The 17,588-nt window shown below is 38.6% G+C and overlaps 1 protein-coding gene across 1 annotated transcript in view; it reads left to right on the top strand.

Moving 5' to 3' along the window:
* Positions 1-17,505: 17,505 nt before the first annotated feature.
* Positions 17,506-17,588, top strand: part of ROBO2 (roundabout guidance receptor 2) — a gene marked incomplete at both ends in the record, with an annotated part of 468,927 nt that continues 468,844 nt past the window's right edge. The window contains one exon of the mRNA XM_084291813.1: positions 17,506-17,560. Coding sequence (XP_084147939.1) covers positions 17,506-17,560 — 55 coding nt within the window. The remainder of the gene's footprint in view (positions 17,561-17,588) is intronic.

Genomic DNA, 17,588 nt, shown 5'->3' on the forward strand with positions numbered 1-17,588 from the left:
AGTTTTGAAAAGGCATAGGACAGCAGAAAGAGAAAATTCACAAAACTAGTGTTTCTATGTAAAAGAAACTATGGACATTATTGACCTTCACAGTACTTACTGAAAAATATGAAAATAACAGGGAAAATAAATTAAAAAAAAAAAAAAAAAAAGTGTTTTTCTCCAATATGTGCAGTTAAAGAAAAGGCTTAACCAAGTAAAACCAAGAAGAAAAGAAGGAGGAAAAAAAAATGCTTAATCAGTTCTTTATGGTGCATAGACAGAAACACTTATGCCAGTGCAAGAAGGAAAGCAGGATAATGAAGTGAAGCTGAGATTGCTGCTTTAGAAGGCTTTACCAACCTAGGTTGGTTCAAGGTGTTATGCAAGTGACAGCTTTACAGCGCAGCTTTGTCTATCAATTCTCACCTGTCTTCTTTCTCTTTCCCTTCATTGCTACTTTTCTTGTCCCTCTGTAAGCCTGTTTAATTCACTACAATCACAGGAAGTTACTCAACAACAAAGGAACAAAAGATGTTTTGTTTTGTTTAGTTTTTCTCTGATTTTATGAATTAGATTTGTTCAGTGAAGGGGAGGGAGCAAGACTATATAGCTAGGATCAGGAAAGGTAGAAATGATGATTTAAGTACTGGGATGGGGAAATGATGGTTCCTAGACTTCTTGTAGCAACAATATGTTGTATCAGCTCAGCATCCTGTGAATGTTAGGCTCAAGGTGGATTAGATGATGTGACTTAAGCTGATGTAAGAAGTTCCTATCACTGAGAAGAGATAAGCTTTCCCTACTCACATGATCCCCTTCCCTCCCTTCCCCAGTTTTGCTCTTGGTACTCACTGGACCTGTAAAGAATCAGTCCATCCTGCTAAGCTAGCAAAAAATAAATAAATAAAAATGAATCCAGAATAAAAATATGTGCCTTGGAACTAGGCAAGGAAAGTGTTGGACTGCATGGTCAGGGTCACATTCAGGGAAGACAAAGTACTGGGAAAGAAGAGGGTGATTTTCATTTGCAGTAGTGGCAAGGCAGCAGATCAGCACCATCATAAAATGTAAAAACACTCACAAAGTGACAAATTTGTTCTAAATAGAGACGAGACTCTTAGTTGACTAGCTCTGAGCATGTGATCATTCCATTATGCTTTGATATATATATTCTCTTAGATAAGTTTTTTGTTAAACCAGTTATTCATATAGTATGAACAGTTCTTCAGTTTCAAAATGCAAAACAGGGCAACTTCATGAAAACCTTTTTAGACATATAGCAGATATACGCAAATAATTTTAAAATATTTTAAATATGTACACCCAGAAGCTCATAACTGGATAAGTTAAGGCCAGTTTATACATTTTTCCTAAAGTGATGTATATTTTTTTCCATCGCTTTTTCCTTTAAATGAGTTTAATATAAAGCACAGAACAAACGTCATTAGCATTCACTTTCAACAAGGAAACAACATAGTTGTTGTCTACATTCATTTAATTTATCACTTCAAGCAGAGGCTGCACCACACTGATTCCTAGTAGACAGAGAGCAATGTCTACATATTAACAAAGTGTTTTGCCCTGACGTAATGATGCGTAGTTATTAAAAAAAAAAAAAAAAAAAGTTTCTAGGCTGATCTTCAGAGCAGCAGTCTTCATATAGAAAAGGAAAACTCCTTCTGGATGACATAGTAACTACTTGCCAGGAAGAACATTCCTTGACAGTCTCCTAACTCCAGCCTCTGGCTCTGTCTACAGAGAATGGAGCAGTGTGATTGTCTGCAGACTCTCAAAACAATCTAAGAAACAGAAACTAATTATCCTACAGATAAAAAAAAAACAATTTCAAAATAGTATCTGGGATAAAGACAGCATTCTATTATATTATGTTGCAGCAACAATACTTTGGAACAACATTGGGAAGTCCTTATATATTTGTGATTCATTACAGCTTATTTTTTAGATTGTGAAGGAAGCTTTTCTGAAGGGTTCTCCAAAAATACAGGGAGGAATAAGCCGTAGGGAAAAAAAAAAAAAAAAAAGTATTAGGTGAACCTCATATGGAATCTATTGATATCATTAGCTTTCTTAAAAACATCATTTTCACATTTACTTTCTTTTACTCTCTGAGCTAGATGTCAGATACTCTGGGGCAGGTAAAGATGGAGAGATGAGCTTTGGAGTGGTTCAAATTTGAAAGTTTGCAAATATGCAAACATTACCTTTGCTTTCAGTGGAGGTTAGGTATTTAAATTCTACTACATTTTTAGCAGGCATTTTTAATCTTTAGATTAAGAAAAAATAAAAAGTATTAAGAGAATAAAACAAAATGAATGAGTTTCTTAAGTACAGTATAGAATAGATTAACCAAGGCTTGCACACTATTTGTTTCCTTCCAGTTCAGCTGACCATTGAAGATTCTGAGGAAATAACCTTTCATACAAATTAATCATGAAGGCCAAAATCAATTTACGTAGTATGGCTGTTATATTACCATATCCAGATGTTTCTTTCTTTAACCATGTTTAATTCTATTTATGTGAGCTTTTACATACATGTACATACATACACATATAGAGAACAAGGGGTAACAACAGTAGTAATAGAATGTAACAGATTACTAATGTAAGAACTTTTGTATATTTATCTCAGATTTATGAGATGCACGCATAGAAAGCTAACAACGTATTAGAGATTACATCTCTTTGTTGTCTGTGAATGATATATTAAGTGTACACTCCATTTTCATTCTCCTTGGACCATCTTCTCAAAGGTTACTGTAGGATCATGCAATATTAAAGTTTTCTTTCTATCTATGAATCAAAGCCAGACTATGCAAATTTTGTTTTTCAGTTCCATCCTCCAGTCAGATGATAATATATTTATGAAATGGAAGACCTATTTTTAGCTGGATATTTTATGTTTACCTGTTATAGAAAAAGCACTCTTCTGAGAACAGAATTCAAACCTCTGAATCCCAAATCAGAATTTTCCCATAACTTCTTCATCTTGCTAAGTAGACTGGTTCACAGACTTGTCTTGCATGCTAGACTGGGCTAGAAAATTTCAACTAGATGTTTCTTCAAAAGTAGGACTCAGTATAATTGAAATTATACTTTTGGAGGAAAAAGTAAAATGATTTGTGTCTTGCTCACTGTCATGACAAGTATGTTTTAATTCATGTTACAAAGTTTGGACTTGGCTGTTTTCAGTGAGACATAACACAGGGTTTAGTGATGATTTATATTCTCTTTATGTGAAATGGGAGTTACCACAGTCTTGAGGTATACTTCAGGGCTAGTTTTCAAGTAGTGTTCTGGGCTAAAGGTTTTATATTTTAAAGTATTTTTTAGCATCCAGTGAGTGCTTTGCGTTATATAGACTATCCTGGCCAAGAGTTATTTCGGTTAATTCTCTCGAGGGTGTTACTTCTTGGGAACTAGTTTAGTCATACATGGTGGTGCTAGAGTATATATCTGTGAAATCTATATGTTTTAATTCTTTTACTCACCTTATCAAATTACATATACCTTTTCTTAACTCAGCAGCATTCACCTCGACCAGATAATGGAGGAAAATTGAAAATTGACCTATTAGATAGTTACCCCTCTTTGAGGGCCAAATTGGAAATTTACCTCCTGGTATGTAGATGCCCCCCTGGATTCTTGCTTTCTTTTGATTACTCTTTCAAAAGATGTATCTTTTCTGGAAACTAAAAAGGAAGGAGTTAAACAGAAGCTGAAAGGAGCTTATATCAAAACAAGAGATGACTGTATTGTAGTGGAATTAATCAAACATGGTGATAAGACAGACATATCTAATTTCAGAAGCTACAAAAAAGAGTATCTTATCAAAATTGTTTCAGTGACCTCACTTCTTAACTTTCATAGGAAATGCCTTCAGAACACAACTTTATACTAAGGAAAAAGAGCCAAAAGAAGTAGACAGAACAATATTATTGCAATTATCAATGGATTTTTTAACAGATTTTTTTTTTTACAGCCTCCACCTCTTATTAAAAAATAAATAAAAATCACCAGTTAAAGGAATTATAGACTATTTTTATTGCTAAAGAGTTGCATGGACATACATAAATCACATGTGGCTATGATCTCAGTTCAGAAACTTGTTCATAAGAGAAATAGCAGCATCATGTCCAAAACACTTAAACTGTACACAGGAATGCAAATTGTGCATGCCTGTATAAATAGAAATGGTATCATAATCATTTCTGTGTGTAACATTCAAACAAGTTTTGACAAGAATAGAATAACAGTAGGATGTTTTATCTTGAAGTCCCTTAGTAGTCTCAGCTAACCATATGGTCTACCTCCAAAATATTACAGTGATTCAGCTGAATTCTATTTCTCTGTTGGACCTCTACAAAGAAGGAAAGGCAGAAAGGAAGAAAGGAAGAAAAACAGCTCAACTGTTGCAGGAACACCTTGACTCCTATTTAATTAGGAAAAAAAAAAAAAAAAAAAAAAAGTGAACAGAGTGATCACCAAAGAGTCTTTGAACAGACAAGAATCATACTTCCTGAGGTACTGAGAAAACAAAAGAAAAAACGATGTTTTTATCAGCTGCTAGGAGTAGTTTTTAGTGTAGAGATCTGTGACATTCTGATAAAATACATAAATACTTGTTTTTTGTTTGTTTGTTTGTTTTTCTCCTGTGGTCTTATGAACACAAAAGAACAGCAACATGCAGCCAATACTTGTACATGTATTTTGTGACTTATGTTTTGTCACTATTTTCTTTAGAGGGTGACTTTGAAGCAGATATATCCTTTGGTACAATCCTTCCCATCTTCTTAAAGATCATACGTGTTTTCTTTTCTGTGAAAATAACAAAAACTTAATGCTATTAAGTGTAGTTTCTTTTCTCATGTCTGCTAACCTGACTTTGTGTTCCTGCTTTTTCACCCTGAAATGCTTTTCTGGTCCCATTTATGGCAGCTCTTGTCCATTTGAGTTTTATTCCCTGGCCTTTGCCTTGACTTTTTCGATCAGTAACTGTTTCAGTCCACATGAGATAGCTTCTGACCAAGCCTATCCGTGCTGCTTGATGAATCCTGTGGTAATTCCTATTAATGCTAGATACACAGCTACTGAAATTGTACTTTTTATACTGTAATTGTACTTTTTATGTGGTCTGAAAGAAGATGGTGCTTAGCACTTCAAATTCCCTTTAGGCAGTCCGTAATTTAATTTCTAGATCTCCAGAATCTCCAGATCAAAGACTGCATGATAGAAGTTTTCATACGCTGCCAAGATGAAAATACTTAGATAGGTACCTGTTAAGAACCTTCAAAAGAGACTAATTACTAGAAGCCTTACTTGCACTGACTTGCAGCACTAGAGCACTTTCACACAGATGCTATCAGCACTGTGAATTACCTTTAAATAATTTTGATAAAGCTGGTCTTGGAGAAACTTTTTTTTTTTTTTTTCTGAAAAATTTTTTACACTTAGCACCAATCAATACTTTTTCACAATACAGACCAAATAAGAACTAGTTTATAATATCATCAGTCTGAATACCTATATCTACAGTAGATAATTCTTTAATTTTTGATAGTCATAAATTAATACAGATTATGAAGTGATTAAAAAATGGGTAACTACTATACTAAAGCTGTTGCACTCTGCTCTTTTGCTTAAATATTTTAGAATGTAGAAATCACCACAGACATCAGCAGAGTTCAGATGTCAAACATACAGTAATGCCTCTCAAAGAAACGAAATATAATTACAGTTTATCAATAAAGATTTCTCTTTGAACGTTTGGAATTTAAAAACAGAGAATTGCCTAATGTAAGTGCCTGAAGAGCATATGACAGCAATCCTACTGTTCAGCTTAATGACCCTGTCAGTTCAGAATATTAAGAAGTTTGATTTAAGCATCTTGAATATGATGTAGACCTAAAATGATAATGGGAAGGAAGAGTTTGGAAAATGTAATAAGGGACGCTTTTCACATATAAAACATCTATCTATCATATACTATTTGCCACGATAATGAAACATGGTTGTTAATAATTATAGCTTTAATTTCTAGAGACTAAAATAATTCAAATCCAAAAACTTCACTGTGTCTTAAGATTTTTCAAGACAAGTCCTTATAAGAATCCAAGGGTTCTTCACATTTACTCGCTTCATCTCTCACTTCATTTTTTTTTGCTCATCTTGACACTCTTGTAAGGAACACCATCCTTAGTTGCTAGATTCACCATTGTGATTTGATTTAACAGCAAAATTCTGATAAAGTCACTACTTACAAATCCAGGATTTAGCTGTTCAGATGTCCTAACCTCTCTGTGCCACTCTTGCATCTATAATCTTATTCCTAGCAGAACAGACATGCATGTATCAGACATCAAGCTCTGGAATCATTGCTCCCTTCTTTTTGTCACGTTGGTGCTAGCAAAGGCTCTTTATTTTTTTCTACACGTTGTCGAGGACATGACTTAAGCAACCGTAAGCTTTAGAAACTGGATCTAGTCCAGAAAACTCATATAATTCCTGTTATAATATTTTCTGAAGAGAGAATTTATTTTTGTCTAGTTGTTCTGATTGGAGTTAATCAGAAACATGAAAGATATTTGTAATAAGGTTTCTGAATACAAAGGAAAAAAAAGGCACTTTTCTGCAAATCTGTTGACTACTGATATGTTCAGACATCTATAGATTTTAGAAATACAATCCTCATTTTTTTTAATGTTAAGTAATTAAAGTGTAAAAACTGTGAATTGTTTATGGCTAACAAGCAAGTTCTTTCTTGACTCAGAAGTTTAGATACTGAGCTTACACTCGTTAGTGTTAGGTCAGAAGTTGGACTCAATGATCTTGAGGTCTCTTCCAACCTAGACAATTCTGTGTGATTCTGTGTGATTTAATTTAAGCAATGCATATTTATGGTCATTTGAAAATAAACACGTCCAAACTTCAGTTCTAACTGAGCATATGTTGAATCACTAACCAACTTCCAGGCTACGTGTTAGGAGAATTAAATTGTTTCATTCCCACCCCAAACCTTCCTCCAAGAAAAAGTCTTTACTCAGAATTCTATGCCAGGATTGCTATGTTTAAATGATTGGCACAACAATATGTCCTTGCAAAACCACTGCAGTGGGACAGTGGTGGGTGACAATAAACTATATCACAATTTAAGCCAATTGTCCTTGAAATACAGATCACTTCTAAGGATTCTCTAAAATGCCCAGAGGAAAAAAAAAAAAAATAAAAAATAAAAATAAAATCTGGGTGGTCTGCTTCATTATTTCAATGATTTCAGTGGTATTACTTTTTCCAATGGATACCGGAAATGACTTCTAGTGTCTTCTTGTGAGGATTCCAGTCCTGTAAGCACAGGAATATCTCAAGTAAATTCTGTGTATATTTCAATGAGAATACCTCTTTCCTTCTATTCTTCCATATGGACTATTGTTTATTTGTTTGTTTAATACCAACAAAAAGTTATAAATTCATCATACATCTTCACTATCTGATGCTAACTATAGGCATAAGTATTGTAATTTGAATGTCATACATAGGGCTATTTACCCTTTTTTACCTTAAAAATAATCTCGTGGCTTTGCTCCATGTATCGGCTCATTTTCTTTAAATCTGACAATTTAATAGACATGCCACTTACAGATTAAAGAGCTTGTGTGTGTATTTCCTTGGGAAATGATACAAAGATAATTTTTCACATAACTTTTTTGAAGAATCACAGAAGACTCATTTCTTTTAGAAAATTTTTCAGCATGTAATTAAATCCCACTGACATATTACTATTTATATTACAGAAGTTCATAGATACACAGACCTAGCTACAGGATCTCATTGTGGTAGTTGCTGTTGAAACCCAACTCTTTCTTCACTCTCAAGATAAGTACTTTCTGGGCCGTGGCAGTGCAAAATACCCCATTCTTTTCAAGGTTGTCCTAGAAAGCTGAACTATGGCTGATTGTCTGGGAAAGATAAGCTTACAATTTGTTTCTCTTGTCTTCAGAAAGCTGACTCTAAAATAATTTAAGCTGGCAAACAAGTAATAACTTTTGGTCACCATCAGCATGAGCAAGATCTGAACTGATGACTTAGGTTGAAACGTGCTAAAGTCCACCATCAGCCACAATATAGTAAGCTGTACAGTGAGAAAAAATAAGATTTTCTGTTATGTGTGTAGTGCACTTTAAATGTGAAAGAGTCTTCCTAGCTGTGGCAGTAAGCAGCTTTGAGGTAATTGCTATTTTGTGTTTCAGTTCAGAGACGGACATTAAAATGAGTCATTGGCTTCTGCTTCTGTGTTCTGAGCTGGCCCCTTTGCATATACACTTTTATTGGTTTTATAGGAATGGTGTACTGGCACAGCTGCTTCCAGTACAATGGGATATGCAGCATAGAGAAAAAACATTCCCACATATTTTCCTGGTAAAAGTTTGGAGATTTTGTATACAATTTAAGCAATTAAATCCTATAATAGCTTTAACAGCAAAGTATACAAAATACTGTAGTTCCTTTAGTGATGACATAGGATACTTGGTGTTTACATTTGTACTTGTTTATTTGTCATTTTGATTAAGTGCATACTCTTTAAGGAGAAGTTTCTGAGGCTTGAGGATTTTTTTTTTTCCTTTTATATGTTTCTTTTCAACTTACTTTTGAAGTTTATGGCAGTCTTGGCCACTCACTTAGTCTGTCATGCATGTAAAGGGCATTAGCCCAAATTCTGCTGAGGGAATTCTCTGTGCTTCAGCTGCCTTTAATAGGATCACACTTTTAAAGAATAAGTCGTATACTCAAACAAAAATTTAGCTAGAAAAATAAATTACATCAGCAGTGAAAAATCGTATGACTGAAACATCAATTCTAATTTAAAAGCATTTCTTCAGACAATGCAAAATGTAATTCTATTGCTGAAGTGAGGCAAGGCTGTTCTGGGACAAAACTAATATAGAAGTCTGACAAATATTGTTAATAATCCACTGATATGTATAACTGATGAGAATAGTGTTGACAGCACCATATTGCAAGAAAGAATCATAGCCTGATGGGAACATTACAACCCACTGGTAGAAACACGCAAGAGCCTCTAATACGGTTAGGGTTGCCTCCATAGCGATGGACCAGATTCTCAGGAGCTGACATCTTCATAAATCAGCAGCTCTGTGGTACCACAACAGGTCCCTGGTTTGACTAATATATGATTACAATCGAGGACTTCAGTGCAGCAGAAATCATGCTAAGCAATAACCTATCCATGCCATTGACACTATGGAGGCCAGAGATAACAAAGGGAATTCAGTTGTCTGACTTCTATAGATCATAGCTATAAAATCCAACTAAATTCAAAAATCATTTAAGATCAAAAGACAACTGGTTTGTGTCTTAGAATTTTCAGTACTGCTCTTCTTGAAAGATGAAGGTGAATTGTTAATGACATCATAAATCTTGTTTCCTATACTATTAAACTTCTTATCATTAAGAATATTTGCCCACTTACAAATGGGTATCTGCAAAATGGACATGCACATATGGATCTCCTTGTATGAACTTCTGCCCCATTAACAACTTGTGTGCATATATAGTTACATATTTCTATTTTAAAAGCTGTAATTGAAGTGTAAATATTGTTGACTAATGTTGTTGGCTGTCAATATGCAGTTGTTACTGAAAATGTGACATATGTCACTTAATGAGAGCATTAGTGTGTTATTTATAATACAATTAAATAGGAGTATGGTGTTTAGTTTAACAGTTACTTGTGTATCGTGTACAGCTATAAATGTTATGTTGCTGTATTGCTTGATTTTTTGTTCCTTCGAGCTCAGGGTTGTTGTGGTTTAACCCAGCCAGCAGCTAAGCACCACACAGCCATTCACTCACCCTTCCCCCTCCCTCTCTGGGATGGGGGAGAGAAACAAGGAAAATGGAGCCTGTGGGCTGAGGTAGAGACAGTTTATTAAGACGGGGAAAAAAATAAATAATAATAATAGTACTACTACTAATAGCGTGTATGAAATAAGTGATGCACAATGTAATTGCTCACCACCCGCTGACCGATGCCCATCCCATCCCCGAGCAGCCGGCCCCCCCACCCCGGCTAGCTATCCCTATATATTGTTTAGCATGATGCCATATGGTATAGAAACAAACTGGCCTTTGGCCAGTTTGGGTCAGCTGTCCTGGGTCTGTCCCCTCCCAGCTCCTGCTGCACCTCTAGCCTGCCCGCTGGCAGGACAGAGCGAGAAGCTGAAAAGTCCTTGGCTTAGTATAGGCACTGCTCTGCAATGATTAAAACATAAGTGTGTTATCAATGCTCTTCTCATCCTAATCCAAAACATAGCACCCTACCAGCTACTAGGAGGAAAATTAACTCTATCCTAGCTGTAACCAGGATGAGGGTGGAGCAATTATACTTATTGTTGTATGAATGTGTCTGATTACACTGTGATAGAATACATTCTTTTTGTGAGAACTTCACCTTTCTAACTCTCATGTACACAGGGTGAGATCTTATCCTCTTCCAGTTCTTCATTTAGAATGTGCTTTTTTAAATGGTATGTCTGTCTTATGCCCTCTGGAAATCTAAATTGTCATTTAAAATTAAACTTAACCTGTCAATTAGAAATGGTTTTATTTTCTTGTATGTAAATGAGGGCGGAGTTTGTTAACTTTTAATAAAGAATAATGAGTGAGTAGATCACTACATTATCAAATGAATAAGTGAAATAATTCTTGGAGTCTTATTGTATTTGTAGTTGACAGAGTATATCTTTGATGTCCATATTTATGTAGGCTGGCACTTTATCTCAAAACTGGTGCCTTCATCATATATAGTAATTGACTTTTCCTTCATTAGTTAAACATGCATGACTTACACAGTCCTGTATGTGAGAGAGGGAATGGAAGATCCTTACTTAGCAGGCAGGAATACTCACATTCTTTGTTACAAATGGGAGATGTAGAGCCATGCTGATACTGTGGAAATACTATTGTGTAAGAGGAAATCCCTGACATATAGGATATGCTAGACATGGCTAGACATAGTATGTGTAAAGATTGGAAGGGACCCACTGCCACTGTGTCCTGCCGCAAATGATGAACCCCTGCTACAGCCTACGTAGGGAGAACCATCAGCTTTTTGTGCAACTTACCACACTTGGTAAAAGATGATTATTTTTACATACTGCAGTTGCAAAGAGAAGTGTTTCTAATTGCAAGAAATGATCAGCTATTCCTGTAATATTCACTGTTTAGTCTACATAGGAGTCACTCAGGAAAGGCTCCTAACATTGCAACAGAAATGGCTTAAATCAGAGAAAAATCAAGTAATTATTTTGTAGCTTGTGTATTTGTAGCTTGTGTGTGCAGTTTTACATGATTTTATAAGAGAAGTTTGGACAACTGGACATTTTAGCACATAGTTCTCGAACAAAAGACCTTGTTATTCACTGTCAAACAAGAGGACATGTATATTCAGAACTTTGCCAGTAATGTTTGTCATAGAATCATGGAACTTTAGAAAATTAGTCAGAAGACCTCTGGATATCGTCTAATCCAAATCAAAACAGGCTCAACTTCAATATCTGCATCATTGTCTGATTAAGTTTTTAACATCTCCAGTTATGGTGATTCCACAGGCCCCTTGGGCACCTGCTTCACTGTCCTCATGGTAATAATAATAATAATAATAATAATAATAATAATAATAAAAATGTTTCCTGATGTCTAACTAGAACCTTCCCATATTGCAGCTGCTGTTCATTGCCTCTTGTCCCGTCCCCATGTACCTCTGAAAACAGTCTGGTTCCATCTGCTCTATGCAAGTCTATACAAGTCCATACCAATCACAACAACTTTGAAACAGTTTTAGTGCCTATGATTATGACAGGCATTGTAGTCTTCACACTATAGATTCTGAGATTCAGCCACTACTATAGTAAGTCATGTATTTCTAATGCACTGTTCTTGGTCCTTTACTATAAAGATGTTGTTAATCTTTCCAATCCCAGCTCTGGATATCTCAAAGGATGGTGTGCTGCCATATTTTTCTCAAAAGAAAAACATAGATGTGTTTCACGCAGCAGTAAAATTATCAATTGTTTTATGAATGTCACGGCTAGATTAGAAAAGCTTGCCTTTCAACTCTGTTCTCTGCCCACAGAAAGAAGAAATCTGACCCTGTTTTTATTTAGTCCATTTTATTTTTTATTTTTTAAACTATGTATTATTTCTCTACTTTCTTGAATTTTTGACTGAGCTGCAAAGTGTGAGAGTTGCTATCTTTTTCTTTGGGCAGTAAAAGTACATCCGTAGAAGAAACAGAAAATACGATCTACAAAATCTTTACATGGTAACATTTTAACTATCATACAAATATTTGTGCTTCATTGCCTACTCTGAATCTCAGTTAAAAATAAAAGAATCAAGTATAATTTATTTTAGGTGAGGCTGTTTTTAAAATTGTCAGGAATCAGTATCATCTTTCTGTTACCAGCTTTTGCACATTTAATGAGCTGTGGATGCAAAACTTAAAAGGAGCATATGATGTATATCAAAAAACTTGTAATAATTTAATTTACAAAATATTTACTTACCAACAGTACAGATCATTGTGGTGAACAGATATCTGTACTAGTAATTAAATATAGTGCAGAGAAGCTGACAAAGATCAGGAGGTTTCAAAACAGGGTTCCTAAATGTTGTTTGGCTGGAATTCCTGGCAGAGGAGACACCATGGTCAGGCAGGCGGTTTTCCCAGGGCAAGGCTCATCCCCTGCACTCCGAGTGTGCTGACCCCTGCGATTTCCCCAAATGCGGGAAACTCGACTGCATAATTTGTGATTCTGTGATTGCTGTAGGAACATTCTGAAGTCAGGAACCTTACTATTGAAGCAAAAGGTGGTCCTCTGCACTGCAAGAGATAGGTGTGCAATAGAGAATAAAAAATATACCTCTCCTGCCCATCATTTTTCTTTCCTCCACATGAACCATAGAAGTTGTTCTAGCAAAGGAGGTTAGGCAAAACTGTGATAGCCAGTACAGCAGAGAAACTAATTTTCAGGGTCCTTCCATGAGAAAGATCTAGCTACAGTGCTTACACTCTCTTTACCAACACATCAGCTTTTTCTGGACTGAGTTCTTCAACTACTTTCCAGCATCCAGTCTTTGTATGGTAGATCCCATTGCCTGGAGCAGGAGTAACACAAGTAGCAGGAGTAAACAAGTAGCAGGAGTATAAATGCTTCAGCATTTATAAGGATTAAAAACTATGAATCCTGTTCTCTCATCATCATTCAGTAGTCCGATGACATCAGAACCTGGTGACCTGGAACACAATAGCACAGGAGCCACTGGTGGCAGAGGAACAAAAAAGTATATTATCCTGGAAGTTTAATGCGTATTGAGCATCTTTCCCCTTTTGTTCTTGTGTTTCTGAGGCAGCCTAACATTAGATATTCTCAGTTATCCTCTGGAGTTGTATTTACTCCAGAATCTAAAAAGACCAGATTCTAATTTAAAGTAGTGGCCCACGTATGGCCATCACATATCGAGCATATTACTAGGTATTAAAAATCTCTAGCCACTTCAAGCAATTCCTGGATAAGTAGCTCTAGTATTTGGAATAAATTATATATAATCCACCTCAAGTCATCCTCTCCCCTTTAAGTGGATAACAAAAGCTTTTTATGGCAACCAGCAGGTAGAATATATTATATGCATTTGTAACATTAGAAGTTTTACTATTGGTTTAGAAGAAAAATGCTATGAATGGTGGAGTTCACCTGAAAAGAGTGCTACTGTTACAACACTTACTTTAAACACTAGATCTGATTCTCATATAAAATATTTTAATACATTAGTATAGGAATCCAAGGTAGAAGCAATGAAACCTTTGCTTTTACTGCTGTCATATATCTGATCTTACCGTTGTTTTGCTAAATTAGTCCTGCTTCATTTGTTGAATGCCCTTCATATGAATCAGGGCAATCTTACCGTGTAATTTCCTTGTTTCAAAGTCCCACCTCAACAACACTCTTTGAACTGAAGATTTATGTGTGCCAATACTGACATGTCTTTTCCTCATCCTGCTTACATAAGTATTTCATCAGGTGGCATATTGCTCATAGCCAAACAAAGAGTTGGCACGTGCACTTCCCCTGTAGAGGCTTTGCTGTTCACGCAAAGAACATCTGTCTAGTTGACCATGTTCATAGGAGGTTACTGAAAGACAAGAGAGAGAAGCAAACTGTTTTTAATTCTTGTATTTGGACTACATCTCATAATGGAAGCAAATGCTGTTCCAAGCGAACTATGCTCATAGGCCAGTGACTCTCATCTGTGACATGTCATGTGCTTGTAAGCTGTAACACGTAAACCTCAACTATTCCCCTCCAGCAGGATCTCCATATGACATTTCTTTTTTTTTGGTTTTGTTTTGCACACTATTCAAACATAGCCCTATTTTCTCAATTTGAGCAAACAGTAACCAACACAAAAGCCAGTTTCTCAACTCTTTCAGACCCTGCTATCCATTTCAGAGGACTGTTAACTTTTTTCAAAGGAAAACAAACAAGCAAACAACAACAACAAAAAAACCCAAGCTGAAGTACATACAGGCAAATTTATACTTAAAAATAATACTTGATTAAATTTGGCTGAAACTTTTCAAAGCTTTGCAAAGTGATATTCTGTGGAAGTGAATGAATAAAACAGAGGCAGCTATAATGAATAGCCCATTGATTTCCCTTAGAATGTTTATATGAGTCATTATGCCCTTTTACAGGTACCTCTGTACCTAAGGGTTTTAAAGACTGTATACATCTACCAAGTGTTCTGGTCTGCATCAGCTGTTATTAAATTTATCTTACATTTATTTGAGAAGCACAAAAAGATCTCTACAGTGCATAACTATTTCCGATTTTAAATTCTGTAATAAACAAGCCAGCATTTTCATGAACAGTGTCCTTGAAATGTCCACTGAAAAGGGAAATATTCTTTAATATTTCATATTACACACATCGCTGTTAGGCAGGTGATTTATGGTTTTCTGTTTTTGCCAATTCACAAGCACACAGACAAAGAATACCATTTTGATCACCTTACCATGGTTAGCTTTAATTACAGCCTTCATCACGAGGTAGTCTTTAGGCATATTAATATCTATTTATTTACTGGGCATACTGTAAGTATCAGAGGACATTGTTCCCTGGTTTGCATAAAGAGGCTTTGGAGGTGTCTGCTGGCTTTGTATGGAAGAGCAAGAATCTTCTTGGGCACTTAAAACACTACAAACCTCTCACACTGTCACTTTTGGCAATATTTGTCACTGATTACACAACAACTGGATAAGAAATAACTTGCAGATCATTTATTGGCATATGCGAGGGCAGCGTGTGGTTTGCAGGAATATGGTTTGGATCTTCTACATGAAGAACTTACTTAAAGAATCTCTATTATATAGATATTTCTAGCGCATGTAAAATAAAAAGCAAGAGACTCAATAAAAGAAAAAATATTTTGGATTAGTTGCCTAAGATGTACGAAGTGTTCCCTCCTCTTTAGGTAGCCCTGCTCACACCCTAGCGCAGCAAAGCACGACTCCCACCTTTTCATTCAGCGGTTAATTTTTACCTAGTGTCGTTGTCCAAAATAATCATATATTTATATATTACATATTACATATTACATATTATAGAGAGAGATATATATTGAAGAGGGGCGTTGATGGTTATGGTGTATATGTGTGTGTATGTATATATATATATACACGTGTATATATGGTGTATATATGCGTGTGTGTAGATATATATATATAAGCTAGCTAAACGCACTACCCTCGTATCTGAGGGGTTTCTCTGGAAAAGTTCCGTGCCACCGTCCTTCTTCCACCTTCTCGGCGGCAGCAAAGGCTCCCCGTCCCTCCTCCCACTCACAGCTCCCCCCTCACGGCCACGGCCACGCGGGGCGACCTGAGGCGAGGCGGCCGCCGCTGGGCGCTGCCCCCCGCCCGCCCGCCGCCACGGGAGGCAGCGGCCGTTGCCCGCCGGCGGCCGGTAGGGGGCGCCCGCGCTTCACCGTGCGGCGCTTCGCCGCCGGCCCGCCAACGGCTGCCCAACGGCTGCCCAACCGCCGCCTCGTGCCGCGGGGGTCCCCTCGGTGCCTGCCCGGCGGGACTCGCCCCTGCCCGGGGGCTCTGCCGCCAGCGGGCGGTGCTGGGGGGCGGGAGGGGAGGGTGCGAGGCAGCGGCGCAGGGGCGTGGGAAGGGGCACGGGGAGCGAGGGCAGGCGCGTGAGGGGAGGGGTGTGAGGGACGGGGCGCTCGGCGGTGCCCCTCAGGCGGCTGAGCGGCTCGGCGGGCGGGGCGCGTGCCCCGCGTGGCGTTATTCAGCACCCAGCCCGGGGCTGCCTGGCCGGCGTGCGGGGGAGCGAGGGAGGCGCGGAGCAGCCCCGGCCGCTCGCCCGCGATCGCGGAGCCCGTGCCCGGTGCCCGGTGCCCGCCCGCCGCCGCCGCCGCCGCCGCCGCCGCGTGGGTGCGGGGCGCAGCGCGTTAGTCCCCACCCCGCAGCCTCCCCTCGGCAGGCAGCCGCGGGAGCCGCCGCGCTCATTCTCCTCCCTCTCTCTCTCCTCTCTCCCTCTCCCCGCCAGCCCGGGGTGTCCGCGGCGGCGGGAGGCGGAGGCGGCGGCAGGGGAGAGGCTGAGGCGAGGCTGAGGCGGTCGCCGGGCTGCCGGGGCCGCCCGGGAGGTCCCCGCGCCCCCAGCCGCACGCACCCCGCTGCCACAGCGGCAGCAGCGGCTCCCCGGCGGAGTTGCTGCCCTCCGGCTGTGCCCGCTCGGGTTCCCAGCGAGGAGGGAGGTGCAGGGGGGAGAGGCGGCTTGCCTCGCAGGGGATGCTGAGAAAGCCGGTCCCTCCTGTAGCACATTGCCTAGGCGTTCCTATTATGGAAGTTAAGTGAGAAACTCCGCAGCTTGAACTGATTTGGGGGAAAGAGAGAGAGAGAGAGAGAGAAAGGAAAAGGGGTAGGGGGAGGGAGAGAGGCAAGCAAAATAGCCGAACCGAGCCAATGGTTTTCCTGCAAAGTGCCGGGAAGTTTGCGGAACACTTTCTAGGAATCAGGTCCTCTCTCAGAGCCTCTCCCTGTCCTCAGAAGAAAGAGCTGGCGTTTGGATTGCCATGGATCCTAAAGAGGGGCTTAGACACACGTGAATAATTCCCCTGCTCGGGCTGGATTGGGGGGAGCTGAGGAAGGAGCGTGTGTGCAAAGCAGAAGCCTTCGGAGCTCGCTCCCTGCTCTAATCTGTATGGATCTAAAAGTGGCACACTCAAGACCTTTCCATCTGCAGCTTTTCGCTTCCAGGCTTCCCTTTCCGCTCTAAGTAGCTGCTAGGAAACTGAAAACTTTTGGACCCTGCGTCTCGCTGGCTTTGGATACTTTTTTTTTTTTTTTTTCTTCTTTTCTTTGGATCTCTGTGGAATTGGTCTCGCAAACGATCGGGATTGCTTTTAATATGTCAAAATGGGTCTGCTGACGCCACTCCTGCTCGTTGGATTTGCATTTTTTCAAGTCTATGGTAAGTTGGCTTGTTTTAGCTATGCCCT

Source organism: Netta rufina, assembly GCF_964035555.1.
Source record: "Netta rufina genome assembly, chromosome: 1".
NCBI classification, from domain to species: domain Eukaryota; kingdom Metazoa; phylum Chordata; class Aves; order Anseriformes; family Anatidae; genus Netta; species Netta rufina.